Below are 20570 nucleotides of genomic sequence, written 5' to 3' on the forward strand. Positions count from 1 at the left end.
TATTAGAAATGCATGATACTCAGAGTTTAGATCAACTTATTAGTAAATTTTTTGTTGAAGTTAGGGAATGATTAGTTCATGTAAATTCAACTCCTTGTAAGTATATATATATATGATGCAGCTGCTGTTGTGGTTGAATTGAATCTATTGAGTTCTGATGAACCCAGCTGTGATTTATCTTTGTCTTTGGTATATGGTGTGCTTGACATATGCAGGTTTTTGAATAGCATGAAACCAATTTATTTTTTCAAAACATTAGGCGTTTGTAATAAAAACGGTTACTAAAAAAAAACCGTTGTGAATACCTTTAACAACGGTTAATAAAAATAACACCGTTGTGAATGACATTCACAAATACCCGCGCATAATATTCAACAACAGGTTTTAATCGAAGAACCGTTGTTAAAAGTATTCACAATTTTGGAGGTAAAATTACAACAACGGGTAATAAACAAAGAACCGTTGTTACTTACAGTTTCAACAACGGGTATGTAACATACACCCGTTGTCAAAAGACTTCATAATTTTGGAGGGAAAGTTACAACAACGGTTATACATACGACAACCGTTGTTATATTATTCCCTCCAAAATTTTGAGACACTTTCCACAACGGAGAACACCCAACAACAACGGCTTTTAACCGTGGTGAATACTTTAGACAACGGTTTCACTAAATAAGCAAACCGTTGTAAATACCTTCTACAACGGCCGCTTTAACAACGTCCGCTTTTTTATTTTACAACGGTTTTTACCCGTTGTTATAGGCTGTATCTGTAGTAGTGTCACTTACATTATAAATAGGACATTACAACAATCTATTATAAGTACAACTCATTTATATAAATTTTTTAAATTCTTACTAGCTCTATATTAGTTAACCTCACAAATGTAGTGCTTTAGCACGAGATCTCAACTAGTAAGAATTATTACATGTAGAACTCACAATTAGGAAAGTAGTCGGGTGGTTAAACATCTTACCAAATTGTAAGTGGTCTTTTGTTTATCCTTCATGGCTACTTTTTTATCATTTTTTATTTTTTTTAATACAAGTGATACATTCATTGGACTCGTGACATTTAATAGAGGTAATATCTAATAATTTCGATCTTTTGCATCTATTTGACGTTAAAGGAATAGAATAATAAGAACTTTACTGAATAACCAAAATGGAGTAATAATATATAGTCGAATTTTCCTCATACACATATTTAGATTTTAAGTTTCAACCGATTTTTAAGGGTCACCACTTGAATATAAAAAAACGTATTGGTGCAACACACACGTTTTTTAATTAAATGTTGCTAAAGATTGAATTGTATTGGAAAATGACACGTGAATTACTTGAACAAAATTTTTAAAAGAGACCTATTTTACAATTTTTCCTAGGGCCTCAAAATATACAGGAGTGGCCCTGATAATTTACATTTGCTTTATAATGCGGAGGAAATAAAGCAAATATAAATTATTGACTGGGCGGATCGGAGGAAATAGTATTTTAATTAATTTATCATAAAATAGATTTGATATTTATTTTTCGTTAAAATGTAAGTTTTTCATTGATGATACAACTAGTGTAGATCCCCGTGCTACAGCACCGTATTTTTAGTTCTGTTTTATAAAGAGATATTCTCATTAAATTAATTATATAAATTAACTGTACATTTAATGTTAGAATGTACTAATATAATCTTAGTAAAAGGTAGAAAAGGAAAGTTTATTACCATCAAAAGACACTTTAAGTTAAGTTATTTTTGTCTTAAACCATTTTTCCTTACTATAAAAATTAACTCTATAATGTTATATCATTGCATGAAACTAATTTATGACATTAAATTACAATGATGTGATGGAAAAATGTAAAATATAATTAAAACGCGTATAAACTTTATAACAAAAACAAGTAAAAACAGTATACCACGCACTTAAAAAGATGATTTACAAATAATTAGACTAATATTTTTTTATTTTTAATTAGAAAATAAATAAAAATTATTACATCCTTTAAAATATACACCATATTTAGAGTGTAACTGATGAAGGATAATATAAGAAACGGATTTACGTAATTTTAGGGTGTAAGTGATGACAATAATTATGTTAAAAACTGCATAAGAAGTAGGTTTGCGTAATTTTAGAGTGTAACTGATGAATAATAATATCTATGGAAATGGAAATGATTGCATAATAAATTATGGATTTAATGAAAAATTCATAAATATGAATTTTAATTAAAAAGATTTGAGTTTAATTATAAGAATATATTATTTGAAAAGATAATAATGTAATGAATTTTTTTTACTTGTTACCTTATTTAGCTAGATGCTTTTTGGAGGGAAAAATAAGAGAATTTTTATTCTCTTAGTAGTAGGGGGATGGAAATGATTGCATAATAAATTATGGATTTAATGAAAACGTCATAAATATGAATTTTAATTAAAAAGATTAGAGTTTAATTATAAGAATATTAGTATTAATTGAAAAGATAATAATGTAATGATTTTTTTTTTACTTGTTACCTTATTTAGCTAGATTTTTTTGGAGGAAAAACTAAGAGAATTTTTATTCTCTTAGTAGTAGGGGGGATTCAGTCAATACAATTTTAAGTGCACGTATTATAAGTTTATAACCAAATTTTATCTCTGGAAGAAATAAAACTAGGTTTAGTACTACCAAACTGATTTGATTTAAGTGAATATAATAATTTCCATATTATTATGTAAATCTTTGTATGTCTTTCCTAATCTAGGCCTAGTTATTATTTAATTAATTGGTTTTCAAGCCTTTCATAATCTTTTTTTTTTCTTCACACCAAAAAAAAAAAACTTTTAATTTTCCCCCACGCTCGGCTTTTCAAACGATTTTAGAAGGCTATATATATACATGATTATTATCTAAACTACCATTCAAATCCTTTTTTATACGATAATTTCTTCTTTCTTTAGAATTTTTTTACAAATATTTCCCTTTTTCAATGTAAAAGCATAACAGGCAAACCCAAAACATCTGAGATATTCTAATGTATAAAAACTCAACTGAAACTTCACCCTAGTCATCTCCAAAAACCAGTTCCCAATTTAGGCCTTCGAAATACTCAAATAGTTGAATCGATCTCGGAATGGCGAAGAAAGGAGAAAATAACTGGCCAGCAATAGGAATCGATCTCGGAACGACTTACTCATGTGTAGGCATATGGCGGCCAAAGCAAGGTCGAGTCGAGATCATCACCAACGACCTAGGAAATCGTACGACACCGTCTTGGGTTGCATTCAATCAACACGAACGGCTTATCGGTGAAGCTGCCGTAAACCAAGTCACCGTTAATGCCTCCAATACTATCTTTGGTTCGTTTTCTTTAATTTCTTTTTTTTTTTTCACAGTTGATCTAATTGTAGTTTGCCCCATAACTTTTTTTCTAGTGCAAATTAACCCCATTAGTTATACCCTATGTGCAATTCAGCCCAATTAGAGATTTCTGAGTAAATTTCTCGCCGGAAACATTGACATGGCACCGGAAAGATTACTAGGATAGATTAAATTAGATAATAAATTAAAAAAAAAACATAAATATTGCGAAACTTCGTTTAATTTTCAATCGGTATCGTTGCGAAACTTCGTTTAATTTTCGAGCTCGGATCGCGTAATACTTCGTTTAATTTTATCACAGGAACTTCATTTAATTTATCACAACAAGAACAGTAAGATCAATTATCGCCATTGTTACAAAACTTCATTTAATTTTCGAGTTCAGATTGCATAAAAATGGCGGTATATAGTTAGACTGCATAAATTCAATTTTCCCCAAATATCATTTTTCTGTTTTTATGGTTCTGGAGTATACTTTCCATTACAAAAATGACGGCGATATGTGGAGATGAGGGTAGGCTACATCAAACAAAATTGAATGAAAAAATAGAGACACTGGAGGGAGGTGTGAGGATTGGGGATTGAGGGAGATAAAAGGGAGAAAGAAACGAGATAGAGTTGAGATAAACTCATAATCCATGTTTTTGTGTTTTTTTTTTAATTTATTATTTAACTTAGTCTATCCTAGTCATCTTTCCGGTGCCATGTCAATGTTTTCCGGCGAGAAATTTACTCGGAAATCTCTAATTGGGCTGAATTGCACATCGGATATAACTAATGTGGTTAATTTGCACTAGAAAAAAGTTATGGGGCTAATTTGCACGTAATGGCAAACGTTTGGGGCTTATTTGCCACTTCCCCGAATTCCAAATTTAATTGTTTTCGAAAGCAATCTTGAAAGACTATGTTTCGTTATTTTAATTGATTGCGTAAATTACTGAATTATATACAGATGCAAAGAGGCTTATAGGCAAGAAATTCAGTGACAAAAGTGTACAGAATGATATGAAGGTCTGGCCATTCAAAGTGATCGCCACTTCTGATTCCGACTACGGAAAGAAGCCTTTGATTGTGGTCACTTACAAAGGTGAAGAGAAGCAATTCTCTCCTGAGGAAATCTCATCGATGATACTTTGCAAGATGAAGGACATGGCGGAGGTATATCTTGGTTGCGAAGTCAAACATGCAGTTGTCACTGTCCCTGCCTACTTCAACAATGCTCAACGTCAAGCGACTAAAGATGCCGGTACCATTGCAGGGCTTAATGTCTTGCGCATCATTAACGAGCCCACAGCAGCCGCCCTAGCTTATGGCCTCGACGAGAAGGTTCAATCAGCTAATAGTACCACAAAAAACGTGTTGGTTTTCGATCTTGGTGGTGGGACTTTTGATGTTTCGTTGGTCACCATTGGAAACGATGCCCTTGAAGTGAAAGCTGTCAATGGGGATACCCATCTCGGTGGGCGCGATTTGGATAACAGAATGGTTAAGCACTTTATTGCTGAATTTCAAAGAAAACATAACAAAGACCTGAATGGAAATCCAAGAGCTATTAGTAGACTTAGAGCTGCCTGTGAAAAGGCTAAGCGACTGCTTTCTTCGACTTTTGAGACAGTTATTGATATCGATTGTCTTTTTGATGGAATTGATTTCTCTTCGACAATAACTCGTGCTCGCTTTGAAAAGATGAACATGGACTTACTTTCAGATTGTCTTATCTCTGTCCAATTGTGTTTATGGGATGCCAAGATGGAAAAGAGCGATGTTCATGAGGTCGTTCTTGTGGGTGGGTCAACTCGGATACCTAAGGTTCAACAATTGTTACAAGAGTTTTTCGAGGGAAAAGAACTTTGCAAAAGCATTAACCCTGATGAAGCTATTGCATACGGTGCTGCTTTTCACGCGGCTTCATTGTCCGGTTTAAGTATGGCTAAAAATTCTGTGATTGTCGACGTGACTCCACTATCTCTTGGGATTGCAATCCGCTTATCCGGTGAGTTTAGTATTATTGTTCCTCGAAACACAACTTTACCTACGAACAAGGTCGTAACAGGGTATGAAACTTTATATGACAACCAAACACGTGCTAATATCGCGGTATATGAAGGGGAGGAGACAATTGCTGTATACAACAACTTCTTGGGAGGATTTCAGCTGCATAACATTCCACCGGCTCCGAAAGGAGTCCAAAAGTTGGATGTTTGTTTCAATATTGATCTAGACGGTATTCTGACTGTGTCGGCCCAACTTTGTGGGTCGTACAATAAGGGGCAAATAACTATTACCAATCACAGTGGGCGGTTACAAAAAAAAGAAATAGAAAAGATGAAGTTCGATGCTAAGAAGTACAAAGACGAAGAAGAAGAGCGCAAAAAGGCGTCCAAGGCAAAAAACAGGTTGGAGACTTACGTGCTTGAGTCGAAGGAGAGATTAAGACGGTTTGGAATGAAGATAGGGAGAAAGGAGAAGAGAAAGTTGGGGGATGTTATCGAGCAGGCGACTCAATGGCTAGAGTGGAATCACTTGTTGTTCGATACGACCAAGATCGAGGACAAAATGAAGGAGATTGAGAGCATCTGTAGGCCTATTTTCGAGAATATGCATAGAGGCAATGCTGCTGTTTTTGGTGGTGGCAGCAATACTAGCATAAAAATTGAGGTTGTGGAGCTTGATTAAACTTCAATAAGTTAAGCAATTAATCAAATTAAGGTGTTCCTTATATAAATAAACTAGTTTTAAAGCCCGTACTTCGTACGGGTTAATGACCTTGATTATTTTAAAACTAAGTTTTAGAACTTTATTGAATAGGTGTTTCGAAGTTCAAATCCGGGTGCACATAATTCTATAAAAAATGAAATATCCTAATCCCTTATGGTATCTTGATACGTACTTGATTCTAAGCAGTAAGTAGCCTCTAAAGCTTTGTTATCTCGAATTTTAACAAAAATTATTAAATACTAATCATCATAAGTGTAAGACAATCGGGACGCTTTGATAGCCCTTATGATTAATACTCCCCCCGATCCAGACAGATGTAAACATAAGCAAAAAGTGGTTATTTAAGAAAAGGTGGAGAAGTGAAGGGTAAAGTAGGAAATATTGATTGGGGCCACATGGGTTTAGGACTTTAGGTGGATTAAATAAGTAGTTAATGAGTTGGTGATTAGACTGTAAAGTTGTAAATAGGTAGTGGATGTAAGGATAACTTAGTTATTTTTCATGCCAAATATGGTATGTTACCATTGGTGTGGTTCATCCATTTTAGGTAAGTGTTACCATTTGTCTGGATCGGAGGGAGTATAAAGATAGGTGTTTTGAAGCTCAAATCCGGGTGTCACATAATTCTAAAAAAAATGAAATATCATAATCCCTTATGGTCTCTTGATACGTACTTGATTCTAAGCATTAAGTAGCCTCTAAAGCTTTGTAATCTCGAATTCTAGCAAAATTTATTAAGTACTAATCATCATAAGTGTAAGTCAATGGGGGCGCTTTGATAACCCTTATGATTAATACAAAGACAGGTGTGAAATTAATGAATAATTTACATTTGCTATATTTTGGTAGAGAGAATAAAGCAAATGTAAACTATTGACTGGGACGGAGGGAGTATATATTTTGTTTGAACCATAAACCTACCCTTCAAATATGGACAATTTAGTTACACATGTCATTCTTATAAGTATGTCATTTCAAATTTTTTTGTTCAATTAATAAGACCGTCTTACATAATAATAATAATTTATTTTTTAATAACTGATACATAAAGTTCATTTTTATGTTCTTTCTTTCAGAATGCACTTGCAATGTATATGGTCATCTTATTGCTATCATTCCACCATAAAGGCGTAAAAGATAAATCCGTCTATGTTTTTGGTCAGTATAAGCAAACTTACAATTTAGTGACAACAAAACTATAGTTTGTTAAATTTTAATTTTAAATGTTAATAATATAAACTCTTAAGAGCTCTCTTTCACAATAGTTAAGTGACTCAAAAGATTTTGGGTTGATTCCCAAGTTTCAAGGATGACTTCTATTTATAATCACTAGTTTAGGACCCGTGCAAAATTGCACGGGCATATATAGATAAAATATAAAATAAGTTTTAATTTGGTATTGTTAAAATATTGTATTAGTTTGAATATGTAAATTGTATATTAATTATTAATAGTTTCCCATCATTGTGAAGAAAATGTTTAAACCTTTGTCAAATATCATGCGAATACTCATGTCTCATAGCTTTGATCATATACTTGTGTCTCATAGTTTTGATTTGAGCATCTACAAACCACAATCCTTACCCTAGTGTCATGCATATTAATAATTTTAAACGATGATACACACTGAAATGTTTTTATATAATTAAAGAATGAAAATAGGAATAAAATTAAAACCATGAATAACAAAATAATTAAAAACAGTGAATACGTATTATATAAGGACATCAAGATCTTTGCAATATTGTTTTACAATGTTTTATTGTAAAACTGTTAACTGCGGACTTACTCAACCGTCAAATACTCGATATACTCACCAACTTCTTTGATGATCACTCTTATAGTCTTTTTTTATCGATTAGACCATTACATTCTTACTCATAGTCACTTGCAATTTTTCTTTACCAATTACATCATTGCATTCTTACGTCTCTGATTCGAGATGTATGTAGCTCATATATTCATATTAGATGAATATCATGACAATCTCGAGATCTTAGCATAATAACCACCTACTATATATATGATTGGTAATTAGTAGGTTTCAGAGTATATAAATATTGTTTTTGTTTAGGTAACTTGGGTTTAAATTGTATCATCAAGCATATCCTATAAAAGACAAACAGGAATAGAAAAGTAAATTCCATAAACCAATAGGCAATAACTTCAAATCTTAAAGAAAAAACATATTATGCCCACATTTTAAATGGCATGTCATGTATAAAGCAACAAAAAATGTAAAATAAGATGCATCCAAATCTCCAATATGAGCAAGAATGAGAAAATAGCCAAAATATCAAACTCAACAATCTAGTTTTATAACTAAGTTGACGGAGAGGCCATCTTTTCCTCCGTCTTCTTTGCGTGCAATGGGTATGATACCTTCATATGAAGACTTGAACAAATGCGACTTCATTTCGTTTGCACTTAAATGGTGTTGCATTTTGCTGTTACAAAAAACCAACCGTAAGAGGAGGTTTAGATAAAAAAATGACTGAAAATATAAATTTCCCAAAAAAAAGAAGTTGAAAATTCATAAATGGCGTAAAATCAAAATAAAGATCAAAACATATTAGACAAAATCATAATTAACTATACCAAATATTTCATTGATAAAAATTCTTTGGTAGATTGAGCGATATTACGACAATTGTAGTATCATCCAAATAAGTTTACAAAAATAATGGATAAAAATGAGCACTATTAACGCGGAAGATGATACACATACACGAGGTGTATGGTTTTTTCATACACAACCAATTACGTGATGACACATGGCAAACTAGAGTTAATCTCTATTAGTTAGTTTAAGGCTAGGTTAGTAATTTAACATTTGTAGTTAAATTGTTAACTACATCTAGATAAGTATATTTATGGAATTTTTTATTTTTTTATTTTATACATTAGATTTATTATTAAATCAAACCTCAAAAAATGTCTTTGATGAGGATCGATCCCATAACCTCTTGGTTTGAATACTCTTACTATTACCACTATGACACATTCATCTTGTTGTCAATTTTGCATATCTTTTGATATATATCTTTGTTAAGACCTGAGTTAAAACAATATGTACATATAATCATTATTAATTGTACTTCTAACTTATATTCAATGTACCTTCAGTATTAGATCAATGTACATACTAGGTTAGTTAAATGTACTTGATAAAAATTGAACTAAAATTTTATATATCTATCGTATTTATTATTTGTAATTATAATTTATATAATTAATATAAAATTTACATTCATTATAGGTCATATTATTATATTTAGTAAATTGAGGCGAATTTTTTTTATTATTATAATATTAAAAATTCAGGTATTATTACGAAAAATTATTATAACGCTCTAGATGTCATGTGTAAATATATTATTAAATTGTACGTCGAATGTATTTCGCCTTAATTTCCGTCTTATAACTCATTAAGTGCATCTTAGATATATAAGGGGTACATATATAAATTTAGGATCCGGTGAGAATCATACACTACAAAAGTAACGCGGGAAACTGACGGATTTTCCATACCGTGAGATAATTCGGGAAACTGACGGAATACTGACGGATATTCCGTCAGTAAAAAATACTGACGGATATTCCGTCAGAATCCGTCACAAGTTACTGGCGCGTTGAAAAAAGCAATGGCGCCATCACAGCCTGACGGGTTTCTGACGTTATCCGGCAGTTATACAATATTACTGACGGAATTCCCGTCGATGTCCCCTCCCAAAACCCGGGAAAACTCCATTATTGATAGAAAAGTCCGACGGAAAAACCGTCGGGAAAGTCAATATTTTGTTGACATTTTTAAACGCGGGTTCTGACGGGTTTTCGTCGGGGAGTTTCTTTTGCCAGAATTGGCCAAAAGCCAATAATTGAGAGGAAACTTTATTTTTAAAATAACGACATATTTGGATTCGACGTACAATTTAATGTCTATATAATATATTTCTTGGTAAAAATTATAAGTTAGACAGAAATTGAGGCGAAATACATTTGACTAATTTTCATGCACCTAATAAATATTTTCATGTATGTAACACTTTTCATGAACCTAGTACTCGTTTTCATGCATCTACAACCTGTTTTAGTGTGTCATTGTATTTTTGTATACTAAGTATATATATTTTTAATATAATAAATAAAGTAAGTTTAATTACATCCAATATTATACTTGAATGAACTAAATTAATGATAATGAAATGGGTTATGAAAACTATAAAGAGATAAATAAAATAAAAATTCTCGACAGATACAATATTTCACAATACATTAGATTTGTACTTTAGTTAGTGAATAATAATAATCGCTCTTAAAAAATATATTAGTATAATATTTCATATTTATTTAAATATATAACTCTAATAAATTTATATAATAAACTAATATAAAATTTGATTTGAAAAAATTAAGTAAGAGAAAGATTTAACAAATATAGTATTTGATATATTTATTAAAATTAGAGTTGTTCATGGACGGGACCCGTCCGACCCGCTAACAAAGAGGGTTTGGACAACATATTTTTCAAATGTCCGGCCCACGAACCCGCTCAAAACCTGTTAACAAGTCTGTGGGCCAAAAAATCATACCTGAGTCCGCATTTGATTACCTTTAATTTAAATATATAAGTCTGATAAAATTGTGTAAGTAGCAAAAGTGACTCTATTAATAGTTAAAATAATTGTAGCAACATTTGATGTGATAAATTCTGGTAAATATGATAGTATTCACCAATTTGAGTGGTAAAAGTGACAATAATAGGAAACAGAGTAGTGAAAGTCATAGTAGCAAGAATGAGAATAGTGAAATTAACAGTATTAAATGCGAGAGTAGTGAAAATAAATAAATAAATATAGCGGGAGTAGTATATATTTAATAATTATCATAAGTAAATATAATATTTTGTTCAATTTTTTTCAAGTATACTTAACTCAGTAAATACATTACATTAAATATAAGCGAGAAGTATATATTTAATAATTATTATAAGTAAATATTATTTTAACTCGCCTTTTAACATACAAATAACAAAAGAGATACATATTTAGCAAAGAAATGAATTTGTCACAATGGTAATAGCAAGTGTATATCCCTCAAGAGGTCATGGGTTCGAGCCTTACCAACAACATTTTTTTATCTATGATAGTTAATCAGAGTAATTTATGAAGTTAACCACACATCTAAAATTACTAACTTAACCCTACACTAACTAATTGATGTTAACTCTAATTTGCCACGTGTCGCGATGTCATTGGTCGTGTATGGCTTTTTCCATACACCTCGTGTATGTGTAGCCTTTTTGCTATTAACGCATTTCATTTCAATGAGATAGAAGACAAAACCAAAGAATATTTGGTAGGTAGCATAATCGTGTGGTTCGTGTCCATTTGAAAAATAGATAAACTAAAATGGTTAAACTCATACTCTCTTCGTCCCAATTATTTGTTTGTCTTTGATTAAAATACCTCTCACAAGGAATAAAAAAGGCAAAAAAATAATTGGGACAAATGGGAGTATATTTTCGAGAGTCACCATGAGTCCAACACCCATTCATTTAAGTAAATCAACCACCAGAAACACACAAATTATTTAACTTTCAATTAGTGACTTGGTACAACTATTTAGCACAAGTCAGATCCTCTACATGTCGTATTTCTAAGTGTGATAGCCAATAATCTCATATACTGATATACAATCATAAAGATAAAGCTTCTACACAAAGAGCATACATTACCCATTAGATATATGTGTGATCAAAGTTACATAACCCATTAGATATATGTGTGATCTACATAACAAAATTTATAAGCATATGTAATACCTAACCCTACGAAAGCTCAAATGGTCACATCTCCTGTTAGTCATATAATCATATTTTACACTTGTGTATAATTATAAAGTAGTTTAATTGCATAAGTATATGTAAAGATCTCCATTGTGCTCAAGATCGGTCACATTCAATAGTCTTGATAATCATTATAGAATAAAACTCATGTTAGCCTCAATAGCAGTGTTCTCAAACATATTTGCCCAAGTACTTGAAAAGACGGTCTCTTAATTAATTATTTTAATAATCATATTTGTCCAATAGCATAGTTTCGTATACTTGTATTATAATATATTAAAGTATATGAATTTGGCTAAAGTTAGACAAATCATTTAATCAAGAATTTAAAAATTGAGGGAAGTCGTGAACAACAAAAAATAGAGGGCTTAATTTAGAATGAAATCATCATGTTTGGACGGATTGAACAATACAATTTGGTGAAGACACATGCTAATTTGAGACCTAAACCCACAAATAAGAAAAATGAAGATCTTCAAAGTTAATTACTTGTAAACCCATTAAATTGGGTGAGAGGAGATATGTGAGAAGCGCCCTCCGAGTTGAAGAAAGGTCATAAATTATTCTAATGACAAATAATTAGAATATAAGCAGCACAAATAATTTAAGAGTTGCAACAATGAAGTCGATATTACAATACTGTTTTCGCTTGTTAGAATCACAATATCAAGACATATCACTATCTCAGCTAATTTAAACGATCAGTGAAACATACCAGGCCAATAATGCAATGAACTCTAAATTCCGTCGCACAAATTCCCAACATCATATTCATCCCAAACATCGATATTATATCCTGTAGTAAATATTAAGAATTGATAAATCAACCAAATTAACAAAAGAATAACATATAGGCGCATAAATTAGCGTGTTTCTCAATCAAAATCCAATCATTCAAACATCATATAGGCAAAAAAATGAAATGATAAATAATTATGTAATTATTTCAGAACTAAGTTGAGTTAGTTAAATTACCTAATACTCCATCAGCATCAGCAAAGAATCGATGGAATCTGAGAGCAGCAAATAAAAATTTCGTGTTTAGACGAACGTTACATCATCAAATTGATCTCAAACCTACAAAAAATGTCATTAATCCAGTGCATGATAATGAAAGTCGATTGATTTTGATAAATAGGTCATCTAATCGCCCGCGGACAAGTAGTAAAAAGCACCATTATAAAATTATTTTAAAAATTTTAGGAAAAATGAATATTGAAACAGGGATATAACTTGGGAAGCGATGATAATAGTTTAAAGGGGAGAGAATCATGATCATGGTAAGTGAAATAATTTTAATGTAGGAGAGATGTGGGAGAGGAGAGTGCAATATGACGGCAGATGAAATATGTATAGTGAAAATCATTTTAGGGTTTAGCGTAAGAAAAGGTTAGGCGGGAAATTTTTGCATAGAATAGCGACACGTGTCAAACTTGGTAGGGACTTCTCTCTCAAAAAAAAACTCTTTCTAAAAACCCTAGCCTCCATCAATTATACGGGGCTCCCATCGATCATCAATCGATGGTTAGCCCCAAAATTGCTTTATTTTTCAATCAATAGTATGCAATCTATTTTCCTTTATGTTTTTGTTTAATTTCCGCTTTCGTTTTTGTTCCGTCTCTCTTTCTGAGGGCTCTGTCCCCGTCTATCGGTGGTGTCCTTCTCTCAGTTTGAGAGCTTTCGTTTTCTGGTTCGTTTGCAGTTTTCTAATAAGTCAGCAGAAGATCAACGTTGTTATAGATCGTTATATGGTTTTACATATTTTGTCCGATTCATGACTACAATCAATCACGTCAGAAGAAATGGATACTCGTCAAGGAAGATTCGGAGACCCTCTTATGGATGAAAGCCTTTTGCGGCGAATCGATGATAGAGACTCTGTTGCAGTGTTTCATTCTTTGAACAAGAATTTATTTCCTATGATTGTAATCGATTTGTATCCGATTGAGCTTGGCATATGTTGTAGATGTCGTATGACTTTTTATTAATGATAATGATCTTTTCTCAAAAAAAAAAAAATAATGGTTCCTCTATTATACTTTTATATAGATAGATAAGATCACCATACCTTATGCATGTTAATCTTTCAATGTGGGACAAATCTAATATTTATACGTAGTATATTCACAACACCTCGATTATTTTTCAATGTGAGACAAATAACATACTAATAAATACACCATCTTTTTCACACCTAGTTCGACATCCAACCCGAATCCCGAAATACGGACAATTGCTACTCATTAATTATATCTAATAGTAGTTATATTTAATATTTAATAATGAGCAAATACTATATGTTAATATTCTTACGTTCAACATCCAATCCGATTACTAATGAGCAAATACTAATGATAGGGCATATTCTGCACCCGCTGACCGAGTCAACATATTGAGCAAGGTCAAAGCCAAAAGACAGCAAGTCAACGTATTAGACAACCTAACCGACGCAGTCTGTCGGCCTGTCACTTGGGTCTCGGCTAGGCAAACAGCCAGCCGGGAGACATATCCGCGTACTCATATCCAAGACCCCTCGGCATGGAGTCAACCAGGCCAGCCGGCCTGCCATGGGTCCCTCGGCCGAGGGTAGAACAGTCTTTTCCACCTGCTCTGCCACTTGGCCACTACGTGACAAAATGTGAAAGTCTATAAATACTCCACTTCTCTCATTGAGAAAGGGATCCCAAATCTATCTCACAAATCACATAATCTGGTATAAACTCCCTTATCTCTCTACAATATACTTTGCCAAGTAACACACAACTTAATCCCTTTAAGTTTACTGACTTGAGCGTCGGAGTGAGTACGCTCGGTACCAAGCCGAGCCCTCAGTTTGTTCATTGTTTCAGGAGAGGCCGAAAGGAAGAGTCAAGCAAAGTCATCATTCAACAAAGCTTACGTGGTAACAACACTGCTCCGAAATTACACCCGGAACAATTGGCGCCGTCTGTGGGAAAAGAAGATACTAAAAGCTAGTTAAATCCCTTACAAAAAAAAAAACAAAACAAAAAACCAAAACCCACCCAAAAAGCTAAGAAGATGTCAAAACAACCAGAAGTAATTGTGAGTGACGAAACCGCATTCTATCAGGATGAAACGTTTCCCAATTCTGAGATCGGGCAGTCCCCCACCGGCCGAGTAATTCAACCGGCGTACGGGATGCCGATACTACCAGAAACACCGCTGCCCGCCGACCAAGTCACTGTCATGGGACATGTGGTCGATGCAGCCAAACTGAAGCTATTCCTGGACTCGATGGGTAGTACGCCGCTAACCCCGTCGCAACGATTTACATAAAGAATAGCGCACCCACAGTGAACGGGGGCCCATAAAGTGACTCTGAACAACCTGACCGGAGCGATGCAAGAGGTTGGGCGTACCAAAACGCCAGCGGTGCCAGTGCTGCCAGTGGCCGACCAAAGTCCTTCCCCGCCTCACGGGAGGACAGCGTCACCGCGGCACCAACGAGGCCACCCCCGAAGAAGTGAAGAAAGAAGCCCGACTTTCCAAAGTCGGACAACAAGAAGCCCTTTCCGCCACGGGGAGAGAAGCCGGACTAGGATTGCGAGGAGCCGATCGCCGCGTGTCATTCGGCACGTGGTCAGACAGCCCCTCAATGCCTTTGTCCTCGAAGTCCCGGTGCCAACTAAGCTGAAGCTGCCAGCCATATCATACAAGGGAGATAGCGACCCGACCGACCATGCCGAGGCTTTCGAGTCGTACATGTCGGTGTGGGAGCAACCCGATGAGGTGTGGTGCCGAGTCTTCCCAACGACCCTCCATGGCATGGCTCAGAGTTGGTACAAGGGGCTACCCAATGGCTCGGTATACTGCTATGCCGACCTGAGAGATAACTTCATAGCCCAGTACGCTTGCAACAAGCGAAGGGCCGTGGAGACATCAGATCTCCTGACTATCCGACAGGGGGAGGACGAGTCCCTCCGGAGCTACGTCAAGAGATTTGACGCTAAGGTTCAGCAGATCCGAGAGCTGAACACTGAACTGACGGCCTTAGCACTGATGAAAGGACTACCGAGAGGCGATTTCAGAAATGAGCTCATCAAGTGTGAAGACCTCAACCTGGACTCCGCCAGAAAGATGGCCGACCGAGCCATAAAGGTGGAGGACTATCACAAGACCAGGGTAAGCCACAACGAAGCTGGGCACCCAGAGAGGAGCGGCCGCCGGGATAACAGAGATGAAGGACGTCGTGACAAGAATAGGTCACGGCCTGAGAAATTTAATAGAAAACAGAACTCGGCGGGCGCCGAGATGAGTTCGGGACCATACACCCCGAAGCGGTACAACAGTCTCACCCCCTGGTTAAATCACCGGCCGAGGTCTTCGCCCTGAGCAAGAATGAAGGGCAGAAGTGGGCAAGACCCCCCAAGACGAAGGCGGAAGGCGACGCAAGCCAGTTTTGCGATTACCACGGCCAGCCCGGCCATAAGACCGACAACTGTCGGCATTTGAAGAACGCCATCGAGGAGCTAATCCAAAAAGGGGCCCTCAGCAAGTATGTAGCTGGGGGCACGGAAACAAGCTCCGACGGGGCGAACAAAAAATCAGTATTCCAGAGAATGGGAGTGATCCAGGTTGTCATCGGAGGAAACGAGAACGGTGGGTCAACTAATGGGCACAAACGGCACTTAAATGAGCTTTATCAAGCCATCAACTTTGTGCCCACCACAGCGATCCCCGCTTCCACCGTCCCCGACATAACCATCGGAAGGAAAGACTACGAAGGAGTCGTAGCCCCACACAGTGACCCGCTGGTGGTCCACCTGGACATAGCGAACCACTTGGTGAAGAGGTGCCTAATTGACACAGGCGCCTACACGAACATCATGTTCAGGGAATGCTTTCTCAATCTCGGTCTGAAGATTGAAGACCTAAGCCCCTGCACCAACCCGCTGTATAGCTTCTCTGGGGCCGGCCTGGTACCCCTGGGGTCAATCAGATTGCCGGTGATGTTCGGCCAAGCCGATGCGGCTAAGAATGTTTTATCTGAGTTCGTGGTGATCGACGGTTCGTCCGCCTACAATGTCCTTATAGGCCGGGTCACTTTGAGCGAGGCCGATGCTGTGATGTCCATCCGGGCCCTGACACTGATGTATGTCTCGTACCGGGGGGAAGCACAAAAGCTCGTCTCAAAGGACGAGAGAGATGAAATCGTCAACATCCAAATATCTGCCAGAGGGTGCAACATGCAATCCCTCAAAGTGGCGAAAAAGTCAGAGAAAGGGAAAAGCCCATCCTTGCAACAGGAGGGCGAACCGATGAATACCGGCTAACAGACATGGAGGGTGTTCCCCTAATGAGTCATTGGAACACGGACAATCTAAGGAAATGCTTCGTATGGCGGCGGAGGTGTCCAACACCGTTGTGGGCACCCCAACGCATGATTATACCTTATGAAGAATGATCCAAGTTTTCCATCAAAGTACTCGTCCCCTCCATAAGTCATGCCAAAGCAGACGCCACGGCCAAAGCCGGGCAGTCACTACCGAAGTACAAAAGCGTATGAGCACTGTTGAGACGCAAATCTGACTGCCCCGGCCAATCCGGGAGTGGCAGAGGAAGCAATCAATATGTCTATAGATACGGAAAGCAGTCGAAACGTAAACTCAGTTGCCTCGGCCAAAGCCGGGAGTGGCGAGGGAAATGCGATTTGCCAACAGCAGCTGTTACTCGCCACAACGACCAGCATGCTTAGGAACGTATAAGTACGGTTGAGAAACGCAAATTGGACGCCTCGGCCAGACCGAGAGTGAAAGAGGAAGCGATCAACACGTCTACAGATACGAACGCTGTCGCGCCGTTACCCCGATTGTCTCGGCCAGACCGAGAGTGACGGGGACACAACGACCGATACGCTAACATGTTCACAACGGTGGTTGGGATAGCAAATCTGACCGCCTCGGCTAAGACCGTGCGCGGGGGAGGAAGCGACTTACATGCCAACATGTTGATAAACGTTTAAGTACAGTTGAGTGCGCCTTCTAGCTGCATCGGCCAAGCCGAGGTAAAAACGAAATAGCACTCAATATGTTGAAACGTAATACCCCGGCCAAGCCGGGGGCAAAGAAACAAACTTTATTGAAATGTTTACAGGTGAAGGCAAAACAAAGACGACGGCCGTCCCCACAAGGGATAGCCTAAACACAACCTACCAATGTTTGAACAAAAAAAAAAAAAAAAGAGAGAAGTACAACAAAAGGTTACAGACATAAGATTTGAAGCGCCAAAAGCTTGGCAGGGAGGAAAGGCTCAATAGTTGGCCCCCGAACAGCTGAAGCTGTCCGAAATGCCGGGTGAATCCGGTGACAACCGCCCGTCTCCCTATGCCAGTTTTTGCTCGCCACTGGCAGCAGTAGCGGCATCACCATCAGTGGGCGGCCCAGAAGCTTCCTTAGCAGCTTCACCTGCCTTTGCCTTCTCAGCCTCCTCCCTAGCCTCCTTCACCTTAGCATCCCTGGCCGCCTTCTTCGCAGCCTCCTCAGCGGCCTTCGCCGCCTCTGCCTCCTCCACGGCCTTTTTCTCCGCAGCAGCCGCCTTCTCATCAAGAAGCCGGTCAAAATCTAGCCATGGGAATTTACCTTCGGGAAAGAGCTCTTTGATCACATCCCTGGTAGCATCTTCAGCATGGTCCCGGTACTCGGCACACATGCCAGGGATGACGACGGTTTGGAGCGTCTCAATGTCCTTCTCCCTCTGAGCAAGGACAGCCTTAGTGTTCCTGTGCTCCTTCGCCTCGACGCCATGCAGGGACTTCCATTCCTCCCTATGCCCAACCATGGTCTTATAGGCGACCTCAAGCTTGTCCTTCTCCTCCCGCAGCTTGGCGGCATCAGCTCTCTCAGCCAAGACCGCCTGCTCAGCATCCTCCCTAAGCTTCCGCTCATCGAGGAGGTCCAGCTTCGCCTTCCCGGTCACCTTCTTAGTAGCGGCAAGCTCAAGCTTAAGCCGTTCGACCTCAGGAGCGGATTGAGCCACGGCCTTTTCTTGCTCTATAATGTGAGCGCCGGCTAGCTCAGTCCACTTCGCCAGCCTCCTGGACAACCTTGCGCCTTCCGCCACAAGCTGAGCAGGGGAAACCTTCTGGGATGAAGAGTCAACGGTGACGTTTTGATCGCCCGCCTGCACAGGTTTCTTCCCCAATTGCACTTCAGTGAGAGCGACGACCGACGACGGTTGATCTACAAAAAACTCAGACAAAGCATCCATGTCAACGTTCATTGACATGTCGGAGAGCCTATCATCAGGAATGCCTAAAGAACCACCTAAATCCGAGCCATGGGTTAGATCCGTACCAGTCTGGACCTTCTTGAATGAAGGGCCGGCTGAGTCCTTCTTTCCCTCTGCCTCGGTGACGGTGGTAGCAGGCATTGGTTCTTTCCTCTTCTTTGAAGGAGGATCCTCCACAACGGTGTCTTCCTCTTCAACATCGATGACCACCACCTACTCCCTTTGGACTTCTGGGATTGAAGATGGAGCTGGAGTTGACGCCGTGGCCGCCGTCGTAATTGTCTTTGGTGTTCGGCGCGGCACACGTCCGCCAATCTTTCTCTGAGCCGCCGCCACATCCAGTGCCTTCAACTGCTGCTCCATAAGTTCGTTAAGGGCCGGCCTGTGATCACGCGGCTCAACCTTAGGATGCCGCTCAACAACTCTCCCGTTTTCGTCAAGTCCCAACCTCTCGAGGACGGAGGCGGAGAGTTCCGGGCCAAATCGGTCTGCCAAAAGAAACGAAGCAAGAGTTAAACAAAAGAAGTTAAAACCAAGGTTCAAATACAGAAACCTAAGAGCAAAGGTGGGCCTCACACCGACCCTACTCACCCTGACGGAGGGCCGGTGATGAGCTCCTATTTCTACTACATTTTGGTATCATTTTGAGCTCATTTGGTAGCATTTGGTAGCGGTTTGTAACGTTTTTGACGTTATTTAGCCAATTCCATATGTTTCACCATTTAGCGTAGTTTCAAGTGAAGATTAGGAAGCCGAAAGATCAAGAGAAATGTCCAAGGAAGAGCCAAGAACAAGCTTGAAGAAATGCACCAAGAAAGCCTTCCAAAGGATCAAAGGAAGAACGAAAGGAAGACGGACTCCAGCAGAGAAACCGCACGGTGCGAGTTTCCAGACTCCATAACTCGCACCGTGCGAGTTTTCTGGGTTTGACGGTTTTTGTTAGCGTTTTGTATTACGGGCCTTCCCTTTGTTAAGCCCATAAGTATTAGGTTACGGTAGACTATAAATACAATGTTTGCAAGTAGGTTAATCATCTTATGCTCACTTTGGATTAATCAAGGTTGTAATTTGGGAATATTTTCATCTTTTGAATTGGGTTAGATCTAATTATGGAGAACTAATCTCCTATCTTAATCCGACTCAAAAGGCTTAATCTTTGGTTGTAAGAATCCCTAATCTTTCCTTAATTATTATTATTGTTCTTAATCTCTTGTGTTTAATTGCTTAATTTTGGAATCCTTGTTAGATTATTGTGATTAAGTGTGATTTCCTTGTTACATAATCTTTCCAAGTTCCTTAATTTATTGTTGTTGGGTTTATTAAGTGTGATTTCCTTGTAATCCCATGTTGCAACAACTTGTTATTAGACTAATGAATGTGATTTCTTCTTGG

The 20570-nt window shown here is 37.6% G+C and overlaps 1 protein-coding gene across 1 annotated transcript in view; it reads left to right on the forward strand.

Moving 5' to 3' along the window:
- The first annotated feature begins 2921 nt into the window (after positions 1–2921).
- The window catches only part of LOC141596364 (heat shock 70 kDa protein 18-like), a 65837-nt gene continuing 48188 nt past the window's right edge, over positions 2922–20570 (forward strand). The window contains exons 1-2 of the mRNA XM_074416495.1: positions 2922–3342; positions 4317–6096. Of these exons, the coding sequence (XP_074272596.1) occupies positions 3117–3342; positions 4317–6040 (1950 nt within the window). The 5' untranslated portion in view covers positions 2922–3116 and the 3' untranslated portion in view covers positions 6041–6096. The remainder of the gene's footprint in view (positions 3343–4316; positions 6097–20570) is intronic.

This window comes from Silene latifolia, chromosome 8 (assembly GCF_048544455.1).
Source record: "Silene latifolia isolate original U9 population chromosome 8, ASM4854445v1, whole genome shotgun sequence".
Lineage (NCBI taxonomy): Eukaryota > Viridiplantae > Streptophyta > Magnoliopsida > Caryophyllales > Caryophyllaceae > Silene > Silene latifolia.